The sequence below is a fragment of the Colobus angolensis genome, unplaced genomic scaffold, assembly GCF_000951035.1.
Source record: "Colobus angolensis palliatus isolate OR3802 unplaced genomic scaffold, Cang.pa_1.0 Scaffold109, whole genome shotgun sequence".
In the NCBI taxonomy this organism is placed as follows: Eukaryota; Metazoa; Chordata; class Mammalia; order Primates; family Cercopithecidae; genus Colobus; species Colobus angolensis.
The window spans coordinates 7,483,366-7,499,650 of NW_012111919.1; the positions used below are offsets into that span (position 1 = coordinate 7,483,366).

General features: G+C 37.2%; 1 protein-coding gene and 1 pseudogene across 6 annotated transcripts in view; both read left to right on the forward strand.

The window, feature by feature from the left end:
* The window catches only part of PUM2 (pumilio RNA-binding family member 2), a 108,330-nt gene that overhangs the window by 54,161 nt on the left and 37,884 nt on the right, over positions 1-16,285 (forward strand). For 4 of the 6 annotated variants that reach the window (XM_011951090.1, XM_011951098.1, XM_011951105.1 and 1 more), the window contains 4 exons: positions 943-1,068; positions 3,767-3,909; positions 7,633-7,771; positions 16,097-16,240. In XM_011951090.1, coding sequence (XP_011806480.1) covers positions 943-1,068; positions 3,767-3,909; positions 7,633-7,771; positions 16,097-16,240 — 552 coding nt within the window. The remainder of the gene's footprint in view (positions 1-942; positions 1,069-3,766; positions 3,910-7,632; positions 7,772-16,096; positions 16,241-16,285) is intronic. The other 2 variants (XM_011951119.1, XM_011951125.1) reach the window with 1 other exon arrangement.
* Positions 5,070-6,891, forward strand: LOC105518381 (annotated as a pseudogene).

Here is a 16,285-nt window from a genome sequence, read left to right on the forward strand (position 1 = left end):
CTCCCAAAAGCGCTTGAATTACAAGCATGACGAGCCACCACACCTAGCCTATTATTTTTTATTTATTTTTGAGACAGGATCTTGTGAAGTAATTTTTTCCAGTAGCTATGGTGGAAAGACCTACACAGTGATTCAACATCTGAGAGTTTCTTCTCTCTTGAATGAGTACTGCAAATGTATATTTTTAGATCTTTTTCAGCCTTTACTAAATTCATATAGTGAACATATATTACACTCAAAAGTGAGCATAACTGGCGTTTCAGCTCTTTCTTGTTTCCCTATTGACTGTAGGGTAAAGTCCAAACTACTTAGCATGAGCCAGGAAGCTCTTCATTGGTCTTCATGATGGTTATAGCTCCAGTTTTATTTTATCTTACACTATACCTCATTCATTTTACTCACCCCTTCCAAAGTTTATGATGTTTCTCCTCTCTGTGCCCAGAGCACTTAATATGCTATATTCTGTTTGCTAATATACCTCAAGTGCTTTGTGAGGGCAGATTGTATATTCCTGCCTCACTGAACCACTACCTCATAATGTGACTTTGTAAGATTGAGTGAAAAGCTACTATTTACCAGTAGCAGTTCTAGCTCTCACATTTATTTTGTGCCAGTCTCCTGCTAATACTGTGCAGTCATTTACTTTTTATTTTTGAATTTATATTTTTATTTTCTATAACATACCCCTAGAGACAGTACAGTTATGTCATAATCGGTATTACATTTAATTCTCACAGCAATTCTACAAAACAGCTGTTTCTTAAATGAAAACTTTAGAATTAGTGGTACATGCCCAAGGTCACTTAGTAAAAATGTAACCATTATGCCCACTCTACTCCCCGCCCCCATTCCACACCAGATTCAGAGTAGAAATGTTTTTATGTAATGAAAAAAATCATACTTTACATTGTTGTTTATTATTTCTCCCCTTTTAAAATACAGCTGGTGTATTCTCAGCAGGCCTTGCTCCAGCTGCATTTGTGCCAAATCCATACATTATTAGTGCTGCTCCTCCAGGGACCGATCCGTATACTGCAGCAGGATTGGCTGCAGCAGCTACATTAGCAGGTAACATACCATTCGTTTATCTTTATTATGGCTGCTTTTCAATGTATTTAGTTTTGGGTGTAAGCTTTATTTTTATCTATTTGGGCAATTTGAAATTCCTGAGAAAAACTGAAACATTATCCAGAATGAACTAAAGTTTCCAGGAAGTTAGTATTATTTTTCAATTGTAATGCTTCAGGGAAATGCTTACACAATAACTTTTCCTCGTATACGTAATTGGCTTACATTTCAGCTTTATAGTTTTAGAAATCTATTGTCAACCACGAATCTCCATTTTAATGACCAACCCCATTACCCACAGAGACAATGCAAAGTAAAAGTACTTCTCAGAAAATAAAATAAAGGTAGGTGTCCTGCATATATAGGTCAGGGATAGAATAGAGTAAGGTAAACAGATATGGTAATTCTGAGAAAATATGTATCTAAAATTTCTCGAGCAATGCTAAAATGTACAAACAAGCTGGGGGACAAAACGTTTGGATCAAGTTAGAAAGAACTTACTAAAAACTGCCCAGCCTGAGACTATCACTCAGAATCTGAAATAAAAGCCAAAGCTGTCCAGGTGCAGTGGCTCACACCTGCTCTTTGGGATGCCAAAGCGCCCACCGTGGGCGACAGAGTGAGACTGTCTAAAAACAAAAACAACAAGAAAAAAGCTGTATTTATTGTCTGTATAAGTAAGGAAAAGTTGTGTGCTGATCAGGCACAGTCTTATTTGAACAAAGCAATTGGCTGATTTTAGTTGGGGTTGTTGGGAAGAGTTCGTTTTAGGTTGAGGTGTCTACAAAGACAGAAATGAGTTAGTCTGAGGCATTGTTTATATTGATTATACAGGCAAGAATAGGTTGATGTCTGCCTTAGAATTTCGTTTATTGGAATGAGTCTGCTAGTAGGCTGACTTTTAGAACTTGAGGCTGTCACTGGTTTTTTTTCTTTGAGCGATATCTTCACTGAAATATTGTCACTAATCAGTTTGAAATCCACTTCTGACAGTCAGTCTTTTCCTAGGAGACTGACTTTTAAAGTGAAGATCTTGCTTTAAAAAATGGGGAAGAAATTTCAAATTTATACTTGATAACTGAGCTACCAGAATGAAAGTAAACTGTCATTCATTAGCTTTTGGTGTGGACTTGGATGTGATTCTATAAGGATGTGAGCTTTTCTGGTGTCATTTAACTGGATGTTAGTACGTAAAGTGTTGGTATAATACAGAGAACCACTAAACTGTGGGTCTGATAGAAGTAACTTTAAGAGGTCGTTTAGTTTGTGTATAAGTATTCTGTGTATTTTGGACTTAGGTTTTCTAGGACCAGCATTGTCCAATAGAAATACAATGTGAGCCAGAAAATGTAGATTAAGATTTTGTAGTAGCCACATTGTAAAAGTAAAAAAAATAAAATTATGTTCAATAATACTCTTTAATTTGTCCCAATGTATCCAAAATATTATAATTTCAGCATGTTAATAAATTCAGGCTTCTGGCTAGGTTGGATGAGTTTCTAGGTAGATGTCATGAATAGAGTTTACAAAACTTTTATTTTTTTGCAATGTATCCTTTCATATTTACAATGTATCCTTTTTATTTTATTTTTTACAATGTATCCTTTTCGTTGTTTTATTTTTACAGTGTACCCTTTTTACAATGTATCTTTATTTTATTTGTACAATGTATCCTTGTTTTGTAAACTCTATGCAGTGTTTTAATAGTCCTCATTTCAGGTTCAGCTTACCTGGCTACCTATAGAAATAAAAACTTTTTATTTTAGTGATTCAGTCAAATATACTGGGCTTTTTTCCCCTTTGAATGCAACGTGAATCCGAGAGTTTGACTTTTAAAAATGTATTAATACAAATAAAGATGTCCTAAAATTCCACTGATAACATTTTAGGACATATTTGTTATGTAAGTCAGGAATCATGACATTTTATTCATTATTGTAATGGTGAAGCTTTTTGTACATGAACTACTTACTCTCCAGGAATCAAATATTCTCTTGAATAAAGTAGACTAGAGCAGGAACAATTTATTCTTATTTTCCTAGTTTGCCTTCTGTTTTTCTTTGTGCTTGTATTATCTAGTGCTTTCTTGTCTTGACTCAGTTTCATTTTCCTAACCACATAAATGCTGACGTCTCATTTGTTTTCTTATAATTTGCAATTGTTCTGTGAGAATTGTGACTAACTGCGAAATATGAAAAATATTTTAAATTTTAAGGTTTTCAATTCAATTACCATTGTAGCATGCTTGGTACCAGAATGTTCCTCAGTTTTGTGTTATAGATTGGAAAGTAAAATATTTAAAAATTATTTTGTAATCCATCTCAGTTGTCAAAATTCTGAGAGAAGTAATGAATTGAGCATTTAAAAAATCTTAGTTTTATGGAAGCTGTGTTCTCTGAGTATCTTATCTGTGTAGTGTCAGACCCAAAAATTGGCATTTGTTAAATGTTAGATAGATGGTTAAGTGTCCTATCAGTTTATTGGTAGCCTTGAGGTTGGATTCTCATCGTTTAAGACCGTTGCTGTCACCCATCAATACTTTGTTTTTTATTATAAAGACATGTTCTTCTCTAAGTCTTCTTTCTGCCCCCTTTTATAATCTAATGATAGGTAACTAACCTCACGTCTCATAGGTAACTAACCTCATGTCTCTGTAAAATCAGTAATTTTTTTTTCGGGGGTCGGGTGTGGGGTTCAGGTCCAGCGGTGGTTCCACCTCAGTATTACGGCGTTCCATGGGGGGTGTATCCAGCCAACTTATTTCAGCAGCAAGCTGCAGCTGCGGCAAATAACACAGCCAATCAGCAAGCAGCATCACAAGCTCAGCCTGGACAGCAACAGGTAGGCCTTCGTAATACCAAGTATTCTTTGAAATTCTTTGAGCCCCTAATGTTTAAGATTTGTGTTTTTCGACTTATGTTTCCTCACTATGTAACATGACACCTGGCATATAGTTGATACACAAGTATTTATGCGTGGGATTTTTTTTTTTCCCTAGTCACTGTTTTATGAATTTAAAAGATTTGGCTGTATTCAGTTTCTGTGTTTCTGTTATTTTGCGATCTTGAAATCTAGCAGTTTCTAAATTTCTTTTCCTCACTTATTAGTATGTTAATAATGTTCCTATCAAAATAATTATTCCTTCATATTTTTCCAAGTATTTAAATTACAATTTTAAATGTTAACGTGTTTCTGACCAGTAAAAAGAGATTAATAGGTATTTTATATTTTTAAGCAAGAAATGATAATGTGTTTTCACTAAAGGTTAGCTTTAATTTCTGGAAAAAGAAAGATGTTTATATCTTTAAAATTTCAGCCTTTTTCAAAAGAACTAACTTGATAAATCTAAAAACACTGTAATAAATATCAGGATTCTGGCTGTCGCATTCATTGTATTTATACCAAAGAAGCACCATGGTATTACTTGGCAGTTAAACTTTATTCTGAATTTCCTTTAATATATGTTATTTATTTATTTTTATTTATTTATTTTTTTGACAGTCTTACTCTGTCGCCTAGGCTGGAGTGTAGTGGCATGATCTCGGCTCACTGCAACTTCCACCTCGGGCTCAAGCGACTCTTATACCTCAGTCTCCCAAGTAGCTGAGATTACAGGTGTGCACCACCACACCCAGCTAATTTCTTCTATTTTTATTAGAGATGGGGTTTCACCATGTTGGCCAGGCTGGTCTTGAACTCCCGGCCTCAAGTAATCAACCCACCTCAGCCGTCCAAAGTGCTGGGATTACAGGCATGAGCCACCGCCCTCGACTAATATATTTTGATTCTAAATAGATGCTCTGTTGAAGCTGTTTTTGGCTTGGTCCTTGGACATCATATCACTTCATTGTTTAATAAATTATTTTTTAATCTATATCTTTGGACAAACATAATGTCACATTAGCTTAAAATATACACACCTGTGTTTGATTCTTACAGAGAGGGACTTAAAATGACTCCCTCTTGTCCTGAGTAGTGTAAAATTAATGATTAAGTTTATCATGCTTGTATATGATTGCTACAGCAGCTATGTATTCCAGAATAGTAAACCTTGACCAGACTAAGTTTCCACTTTGTTTTGATATAATCTTGTGTTCTTTTTAAAATATTATGTTTAAAAGCAGCTTTTACTCTTATTAAGGCTTCTGAATCCTGAAAACTTGATTTGGTCTACAGCAGTCTCATAACAAATTCATACTTTATTTGCCGAATCTTTCCATATTTCCGTTTTCAGCCTTAGAATTTTTTTTTTTTTTTTTTTTGAGGTGGAGTTTCGCTCTTGTTGCCCAGGCTGGAGTGCAGTGGAGTGATCTCAGCTCACCAGAACCTCTGCCTCCTGGGTTCAAGCAATTCTCCTGCCTCAGCCTCCCAGGTAGTTGGGATTACAGGTGCTTGCCATCATACCCGGCTAATTTTGTGTTTTTAGTAGAGACGGGGTTTCTCCATGTTGGTCAGGCTGGTCTTGAACTCCTGAGCTCAGGTGATCCACCCGCCTTGACCTCCCAGAGTGCTGGGATTACAGGTGTGAGCCACCATGCCCAGCCTAGAAAATAATTTTAATAAAATCTAATTTTAGGCCAGGTGCAGAGGTCAGGAGTTTGAGACCAGCCTGGCCAAAATGGTGAAACCCCATCTCTACTAAAAATACAAAAACTTAGCCAGATGTGGTGGCATGCACCTGTTGTCCCAGCTACTGGGGAGGCTGAGGTGGGAAAATCACTTGAATCCAGGAGGTAGAGGTTGCAGTGAGCTGAGATCATGCCATTGCACTCCAGCCTATGTGACAGAGCGAGACTTTGTCTCAAAAAAAAGGATTAAACAAAGAAAAAAATCTAATTTTAAAATCTTTAAGATTTTGCCGTTCTTCCTACTCCCAAACAAATCTTAAAAAAAAAAAAAAAAACTTACTTATTATCGTTATTATTTTAAGTCCCAGTTCTTCATTAGAAATAAAAGAGTTGTATTAGGGAGACAAAAAAAAAAAAAAAAAAAAAAAAAACTACCGACTGTTAGTAACAGGTCTTACAGCCCTGAGCTCTGGGGGCTTGGTGCACTGACGTGGGGCCAGCCGCAGGGAGGCGGGGATCAAGTGGCCGAGGCCAGGATTTTGGCCACCTCCTGAGCAAGTTGCAGGACAGTGGCGCCGGGAGCAAAAGCGGCACAACGCAGCTCATGCACTTGGAGTCCTTTTATGAAAAAAACCTCCTCCTGGGCTTATCAAGGAAGATGAGACTAAGCCAGGAGACTGCATGCCAGATGTACCAGGCAATGAACATGCCAGAGAATTTCTGGCTCACACACCAACTAAAGGACTTTGGGACTTTGGATGCCACTGGAGAAAGAAGTCAAAGTTAAGCAATTACTTTTCTTTGGATTGCTTCAAAATTTCTTGGTGATGGAAAATTCATTCCTAAAGCAGCAAGATTAAAGGATGCTTGGGTTGGCATTGCAAATGGTGTGGTCACCAAATGGCGACAAAGAATGCCCTTTTTTAATCAAAGGCAACCAAAAGTTAGAACAGTTCAGAGCAGCACATGGAGATCCCATGTATGGCATCATACGAGGCAATAAAAGACATGAAAAGGATGTAAGGATGCAGCAGTTAACACAGTTACTGGAGGATTCTACCTCAGATGAAGATGGGAGCAGCTCCAGTTCCTCTGAAATAAAGAGAAACACAAGAAAAAGAGGAGGAAAGACAAGCATAAGAAGAGGAAAGACAAGCATAAGAAGAGGAAAGAAAAGCATAAGTAAAGGAAGAAGGAAAAGATAAAGAAAAAATAGAAGCACAAATCTTCCAAGTCAAATGAGAGTTCTGACTGAGGGTGACAAGGACTTGACTTGTTCAACATTCTCTTCTCAAGAATTAAACACTGTAGCCAAGGAACAGAGGAAGATGCAGTCAGATAAAGTACCAGCATAGAGAGGCCGAGAGAGGAGGAGATGTGGCTCACAGCAGTGAGCTCCCACCCGCCTTCCAGTGAAGATGTGACCCCAGGAGAAGGAGTGTCTCCTTCCATGTGCTAGCTCTGGACAGAGGCTGATTTTAGGCAGGAAAGTTTCTTCGATGTTGTCTTCCCTGCTGGTCACATGAGTTTACCGTTCATTCTTTTGAAATATCTTCCACAAGGTGGCAGGACTGAGGGAATCTCTGAGGCGTGTCTTCCAGGCCCAGCCACAGCTTGTGCCCTCCACAGTGTGGATTCAGTTCCAGTGGAAGACAGTCTGGAGTCTTCTCTGCTGTTGAGAATAATAAAAGCTCATTATTTATTTTTTTTTAAAAACTACCTTGTTAAAGAACAGAAATATTAGAAATAGTTATTAACCAAAGATTTTCTGTAACCTCCATGTTGCTTTATAGATTGTTCTAGCTGTTACGAGCTAGTGATTGTGTTTTTGATGTTAATGTATTTTGTGATTTTTCATGCTAAATCTACATTTCCTTGCATGTAAATGTTTAAAGAATATCCAAATGCTGTTTGTAATAAATACACAGTTGTCCAAGATAAATTTACTTATCCATTATTTTATATTGATTTTAAGAAAATCGTTTTACCTTTGTAGGTTCTCCGTGCTGGAGCAGGTCAGCGTCCTCTTACTCCCAATCAGGGTCAGCAAGGGCAGCAAGCAGAATCACTTGCGGCAGCTGCAGCAGCAAATCCAACTTTGGCTTTTGGTCAGGGTCTTGCTACTGGCATGCCAGGTATACAATTGGTCATTTGTGGAAATTTGAATAGATTTAAAATGTTAAGTGTAGGTACTCACACTGAAGAGTGAAAAAAAATCAAACTGTATTTAAAATCTTGCCAACCTGTAACGAAATATTTAGAACTCAGATGCTAATAATTGAAATCAGTATTGATTGTGAGAGTCAATGACAGGAATGGCAAATATGTATCAGAATTCTCAATGCAGCCATTTTTTATAACATCTATCTAAACCTAACCCAGAATTTTTAATATATTGCTTCAAGAAGTAAAACAGTTGTTGAGAGTTGGTATGCAAGATAGAACCTATTTGCCACTCCTGCCTTGTAAGAATAGTTGTTTAGTTAATACCAGAAGAATTTGCAGCTAATGTTTTTTACTTTGAACCCTGTTTAATTTTGTTTAGCCCATTTATAGCATTTAAAGCTATTATGTATAACTTAATAGCAACAATGTCGATAATGTGTCTAGGAAAGCCTAGTATAAAAAAATTACAGTATAAAATTTCTACCTATTGCTACTGTACAACTTTTGGGAAAGGGTAACAAAGTACTTTTTTTGTGAAACGATCACTAATGATAATAGAGGAAGGTAGGTTGTTTTCTAAGAAAAAAAATGCAGCATTTGTTTTTAAACTTTAAAGCTATATTTGAATATCAACAGATAAGGCATAACTTGCCATTCTTTTCTGAAGATTTAAGTATGCTTTTTTTCGCGTTTGGTATATCAGCGGTTGTCCCTATATCAGTGGGTTACTTATTAATAGTATTTGAGTTCCAATTTCCATTTAATCGTAATGCAGTTTACTTTTCTATTCAGATCATTTAGGAAATATGTTCAGTGTATTGGAAAAAATAATGACTTGCATGATTGAGAGTTTCTTTTATACATTAAGTACTTGTAAATACTTCGGTATGTTGTTTGAAGAATTTCTATTTCAGTTACATTTATTCCTCTCTGGAATTCTAAGATCTGAATTTATCATCTTGTGTGGTTCACGGGATAAAGAGAAGATTTTCATCATGCTGTCCCTGAAGTAGAAATGATAGTAGAGTGGGTGGCATTCTCATTGTTTTATTTTTTATATGCCAGCCATATATTTTTGCTTCCTGGACTCTACTGTCATGGAGTCATTGTGGATTAGAGACCTTAGGCAAAAGCAGACTTTTGAGAAGTGGACTGTAAAGCTGAAGTTGTTTTAGGCACATGGATGTTGGGCTGAAGTGAGCTGGGAGTTTTTGAGGGCCACTAAGACTATTTTGGGTTCTTCTTAGGTTTCAGCTATATGTAGAATGGGGAGAGGAGTTATGGAGTACAACAGTTTTTCCTGCTTTTAACTAGTTTCTCTGTGGAACCTGGATTAAGAGAGTGCCTCTGGCCTGCATGTATTTGCTGTGTCCTATAACCCATTGATCCTCCTAGGCTCTTGATGCTGGCCCTATTACTCATTTCTTATAAATACCTTTGCTGTTTATATTCAGCTCATAGTTTTATTTCTTCTTCTTCTTCTTTTTTTTTTCTTAAATTGAAATGGAGTCTCACTCTGTCACCCAGGCTGGAGTGCAGTGGCACGATCTCAGCTGAGTGCAACATCCGCCTCCCAGGTTCAAGCAATTCTTGTGCCTCAGCCTCCCGAGTAGCTGGGATTACAGGGGCGCACCACCATGTCTGGCTAAATTTTGTATTTTTTTGTTGAGACAAGGTTTCACTGTGTTGGCCAGGCTGGTCTGGAACTCCTAACCTCAAGTGATCCACCTGCCTTGGGCTCCCAAAGTGCTGGGATTATAGGCATGAACCACTGAGCAAATAAAATCAAAGTATTTTGCTCTTAATTTTGTTAACTTCGATCTTACAATTTAGTTTTATATTCATATTTCTTCTTTCCCTTCTTTGAGTAAGCTCTTTTTTTCTCTCTTTTGCTGCTGTTCAACAGTGAATTCTGTTAGTAATTCTAGAAAAAAGCAACCTTTTGTTCTATATTTGTCTAAAAACAGTTGATTGTATCTTTTGAGTGATGATAAAAATAGGTAAAACTTTTTGTTTGTTTGTTTGTTTGTTTTTTTGAGACAGAGTCTCGCTCTGTTGCCCAGGCTGGAGTGCTGTGGTGCATGCAGTCTTGGCTCACTGCAACCTCTGCCTCCCGGGTTCAAGTGATTCCTCTCCCTCAGCCTCCTGAGTAGGTGAGACTTCATAGGTGCGTGCCACCATGCCCAACTTCGTATTTTTAGTAGAGAAGGGGCTTCTCTGTCACCAGGCTGGAGTGCAGTGCCACAGCCTTGGCTCACTGCAACCTCAGCCTCCCAAGTAGCTGGGATTACAGGCACTTGCCACAAATGCCCAGCTAATTTTTGTATTTTTAGTAGGCATGGGGTTTCACCATGTTGGCCAGGATGGTCTTGAACTCCTGACCTTGTGATCTGCCCACCTTGGCCTCCCAAATGCTGGGATTACAGGCGTGAGCCACTGCACGCAGCCCTACCCTTTTTAGAAATATAAATGTAAAAACCACTCTCATAAGAAGGGCCTTACTAGAATTTGTATTTGTATGTTTCGGTGACTTTTGGGCTGTTCACATGATCCCTTCACACTAAAACTTTTTTTGATGCCTTCTTTACTTCATTCTGCCCAGACTGTGACGATGAAATAATTCTCATTTTATGTATCCAAATAGTTACATAGTTATAAAGCTAATGTGTATACTAAAAAGGGCTCACTTGAGAAAATCGATGTTCCTTCAGGGCTCATACTTTAACTCTTCTTTCTAGCTTTCTTCAGTACTTTATCAGATCCCAAGTTACTGTCCTGTTCTTCACTCTTCTGCTTTATCCTGTGTGCTGTTGTTTTTCTATCTTGAATCTTAAGTCTTTCCCCCTCCCAGTCCTTCCTTTCAACCCACTGTGCTGTTCTGCCTGTTCAGTCCTAAAAAGCTTTATCTCTACTCTGCTTCTCTCATGGACTATTAGTCAAATTTTTTTTTTGTTGTTTTTTTTGAGACGGAGTCTCGCTCTGTCGCCCGAGCTGGAGTGCAGTGGCCGGATCTGAGCTCACTGCAAGCTCCGCCTCCTGGGTTCACGCCATTCTCCTGCCTCAGCCTCCCGAGTAGCTGGGACTACAGGCGCCCGCCACCACGCCCGGCTAGATTTTTGTATTTTTTAGTAGAGACGGGGTTTCACCGTGTTAGCCAGGATGGTCTCGATCTCCTGACCTCGTGATCCACCTGTCTCGGCCTCCCAAAGTGCTGGGATTACAGGCTTGAGCCACTGCGCCTGGCTTCAAATTGTATACTCTACCCCATACCTCTTTTAAATTCTGCCTCCATAATTCCTTTGTAGTGTCTCTAATATAAGTTAGAGACAGTTACAAACTATAATTTCCTCTGTATCTTTTTATGCTCAGTTTGTTGCAGTTCACCCTGTTGACTCTGTCCAACTCTTTGTAACTCCTTTCTGCTGAGTGGTATTTCACTGGTAGCCTTTTTACCTCTCATTGCTTTTTTATTAGTCTCTGCTTCCTCTATATATATCCTTAAATATAAAAGACAGTCTGACTTAATGGCTACCTTCTTCAGAGTTAGATTTGCTTTATTTCCACCACATAGCTATCATGTAACCATGCCCAAGTTATTTTCCTCTTTGAATTTTGGTTTCAGATAGGAAAAATGGAGATCCTTTACACTTATTCCTTAGGAGAGTATATTTTCATTAATCCTTTCAACTGTCATCCCCTGTGAGTTTACATCTGCGTCTTGAATTCTTTTCTGAACACCTAATACATACATGTCTGTCCTTGTACCAAACATTTCTACTTTTATGTTGCAGGCACTCCTCAAATTGAAAATGTCAGAAAATGAACTCACATTTCCAAATTTTCCTGTCTACTGTTTACCTTGTTTCACTTAACTCTACTATTCTTTAGAACTAGAAACTCTTAGCTTCAACCTCAAAGTTATCTTTAACTATTGGTTTTCTTCTATGCCTCCACATCCAATGATTTACTACCAATTCTCTACCATTCTGCCTCATGGTCATTTTTATTTTTATAGAGGCAGTGTCTGTGTTGCCAGATTGGTCTTGAACTCCTGGCCTCAAGCAATTTTCCTGCCTTGGCCTCCCAAAGTGCTGAGATATAGGCCTACCAAATGTCTCGAATTCCTTCATAGTCCTGTGCTTTAATGCACTAGACCATATACTGTTATCCAAACATACCATGCACTTCTATGCCTCTAGTCCTAGCTCATGTTCCTTTTTTTTTCTAGCTTAAAATACCCCTTTATAAATTTTAAACAAAATTGGTGTATATAGTGTTTGCTTTTTAAAATTTCAGCCCATAGACATTTTATGATTAACTTTTCTTCTCATCTTAATATGGTCCCTTTCATGAAGCTTTCCTCAATCTTTCCCAGTGCTCATTAATTGATAATTATTCCCTTGTCTGCTCTCTTTGGCATATTACTCGCACCTTTCTTTAGTACTTCTGTATGCCTTGCATTTCATTTAGCTATTTGGTTTATTTTCACCATTCTACAACACTTACTTTAATGTGGTTGTAGATGGGAAATGTCTTAAAGTTAGAGAGTTTTGTTACTCTGAAGGGAAGTTGTTAGATCTATGTCATATGTTAAAGTCAGTGGCATTTTAGAATTAAGGAGTGTGTTTCCTTCTCTGCTAGATTGCATAATTCTTGTGTATGAGGACCATGTTTTTTAGTTTTTGTTTTTGTTTTTCAATTCCCCATGTCTTGTCTTTCTATATCATTCTTCCCTACGTCTTTTTTTTTTTTCCTTTTCCCACTCTTGGTACATTCACCTAACCTTAGTCACAGACTTTCTCAGTAGCAAAAAGGTAATTCAGATGAGATCAGGCATGATCACAGTTGTATGGCCATAGATAAAACAATAATTCAATGGAAATTAGCAGCTTTTGAATGGAATTATAGGGAAAATGCTACATATTTAAACTTGTAGATTAGAACAAAAACAGAACATAAGAGAATGTATAAGTTTTAATGATTACATTAGAACATTAGGCTGGAAATGAATGAGTTAAGCATTTATCCAGAAACTAAAAAAAAAAAAAAAAAAAATGAAACCAAAGAATGTAGAAGGAAGTACATAATAAAAATGGGAGCTGATGTGAATGAGATAGAGAACAAGCAAAATAATTATCCCAGAAATTACTTTGAAAAGACAATGAAGTTGACCACCTCTTTGAAAAGACAGTAAAGTTGATAACCTCAGAGACTCATCAAAACAGAGAAGGCATAAATAACCAATAACAGGAAAATTAAACAGTCATTAGCTATTAGGAACAATCTCATGATAGTAAATTAGAAAATGTAAACTGGATAAATTATATGATGTCCATCTTTATCATAAATAGAAACTCTGTTCTTATAATTCTTAGGCCAAAAAATAAGGGGAATCCTTGACTCCTTTTTTCCTCACATTCCACGTCTAATCTCAGCAAATCTTGAGGGCTCTCCAAATTCAACTACCTTTCTCCCATTACTTCTATTTTGACTTGGTCCTAATTACTTCTCTGGATTAGCTTTCCATCTGGGTTCTCACATATCTTCTTGTCCCTTTTTTCTCCCCTGTGGAGTCCTCTCTCTACACAGTAACTGAAGTAAATGAAGTAAGAAACGTCAAAGTAATTCACTCGTCTCCTAAAAACTAATGGTTTCCTGCCTGAAGTCAAAGTAAAAGCTCAAGTTATTACAGTGACCTGTAAGGATCTGGCCCCTTGTTGCCTGTCTTACTCTTCCCTCCGTCTCTCTTCCAGTCGTACTGGCTTACTTTCTGTTCCTTCTATTTGGAAATGTCTTCCTATAGATACCTGCTTCACTAGTTCTCTCACCAGTTTAGATTTTTCCTCGTATGTCATCTTGTTATGGAGATTCTTCAGGACCCTCAGCTACGAATTACTAACACTATTGTCACTGCCCAATAACTTCTCTCCACTTTCCCTGTCTGATTTTTCTCTCCTTTTAATATGTAAAACTGTCTAACGTACCTTTTTACTTATTTTTCATTTATCTCACTTGAAGCAGAAAATAATCTCCTTTAAGGATATTTTTCCTTATTTTTCCCTGCTTTATCCCAGTACCTAGAATAGGGCCTGGCATGTGGTAGCCACTTGATAAATATTTGTCAAATTGATGAATTGATGAAACATTAAGCTAAGTACAGAATGAGAGTGGGAAAAAATATTCTGTGACAAAGGAACAGAATGCACCAAACTCCTGTGCTGAGGGGAAGCATGGTGCTTCTGAGGAGTTTGAACCCCCTTTTTTCCCAAAACATAAAACAGGTACATAAGTACCAGGTAAAACTGGAAAGACAGCCAGGAACCAACCAGATCACGTTGTGGGCCATATTCAGAGTTTTACTTTTCATTTCAAACCCTTTGGAAGGTTTGGAGCAAGAGTGTGGATTGATATCTTTTAATATCAATCTCAGACCACAGTCTCTGTGGAGAATGTGTTATATAGACACGGAACAAAAGAGCAAGGGCAGACCATATAATCTGGTTGGACAGGAAAGTAACCATCACAAGAATGGATGGATTTGAGAAAGATTTAGAAGGTAAATGAACAGGCCTTCAGAGATGAGTTGACTGTGGATTATTTTGTCTCTGGGAATTTATATATGCAAAATTTAGTTAAGTAGCAGTTAAGTGCTGTTTGATTTGTCAGTAGAGTGTTTTTAGCCAAATGTCCAAATGGATTTACTTTTATTTTTCATTCAAAATCAGATGTTAAGTAAATGACAATGTTTTTGAACAAGAATATTTTTGTGTGCCTTGCATTTAGGACTAGACCACAAATACTAGTTAAGACTCTTGACTGGTATGTACATCTTGAAATTTACTAGTAATGTGGATGTTTTATTAGCAGCGTGCTAATGCTTATTCTTGGTCAGAATTACTATATTTACTGAAAACAACCTGTGCATGTGGAAGTTTCAGTCTTGTAGGTGAAGTGTTTATCTGAGCGTTGTTTATTATATTTGAGCTGAATTTAGCCTACTGTGTTTAAAGGCAATAAAATGCTTGTGCTGCATTATCACTAATTTTACTATAACTCTGATTTCTGCATAGTGTTAACAAAATAAGACTAAAATTGATGTTGGAATGTATTTCAATATAGTCTGTGTTTTAAAAAACTTCTTAAAGGGTCAGACACAGTTGGGAGACTGAGGCGGGAGGATCGCTGGCCCAGGAGTTAAAGACTAGGCTAGGCAACATAGTGAGGCCCTATTTCTATAGAAAATAAGAAATTAGCCAGGCCTGGTAGCGTGTACCTGTAGTCCCAGCCACTTAGGATGCTGAGGCAGCAGGATCATGTAAGCCCAGGAGTTCGAGGCAGCAGTGAGCTATGATTATGCCACTGTGCTCCAGCCTAGACAGCAGAGCAAGACAGCACTCTTTAAGGGAAAAAACAGTTGCTAGTATATTTTTTGCTGATAGTTGTAAGGTTATTGGGCCTCAGGTTTTGTTCCTTTATAGGGCAGCCTTTCTCAACTGTGTTCCAGAAAAGAATAAAGCCTTGTTCTTATTGTTCTAAAGTATCCACAGTGTATATAGTTAACTTCTCTCCTATGATTCCAGAGTGATGCTTGTTGTATACCATCCTTAGGAGAATTAACAAAATACTTACTTAAATCATCTTCTGTGTTTTTGGTTCAACAGGGAATCTCCATTAAGAAAATCTGCTAAAAAGTTAACTTTATTCTCCACTAGTTGTGAAGATTGCAGATTTACCTACCTTGTGCTTAAGGCTACAGTAAAACTAAAGCCTGTGTGATTTTTAATTAAACTCTAGCTTGAGAATCTTCACAAATAGAATGTTTGGCTTAAGTTGTTAAAGAGATGGTTATAAATGAAAATCTAAGGGAATGCTGGTAATAAGACACTTGGTTTTGAACTTCAATGAAATTGCATAGTAAACATTTCATACAGTGTTCTACCTCGCTATTCCCAGTTTTTTAAATCTTTCCTCTTTGAAGGACTAAATGGTGATATTTTTTTCTAATATCAGCCCTTCCTTCATAGCCTGTAGTTTCTATATTAAGGAAAATACCTCTTCATTTTGTGGCCCCTAAGTAAAATTTAGAGAAAAAATGTTTAATGACAGTCTATTACTTTTTCATATATTTAGTAAGACCTTGTCAAGTGTGTTGCTTTGCATATATTAACTGAGGATTTTATAGTAATAATACAAATAGCTATGTTTTCTAGTTGAAAAAATACAAATGCAGGGGAAAATAAATATCCATGTTTTTGTAATAAGTGCTTTCATTAGTGAACATTTATTTTATTTAGGCTATCAAGTGTTAGCTCCAACTGCCTATTATGATCAGACTGGTGCCTTAGTGGTTGGCCCTGGAGCAAGGACTGGCCTTGGAACTCCAGTTCGGTTAATGGCTCCAACACCTGTTTTAATTAGTTCAGCAGCAGCACAAGCTGGTAAGTGTAACTGACATTTTTAGGATAATATTTTTCTAGTGTTGA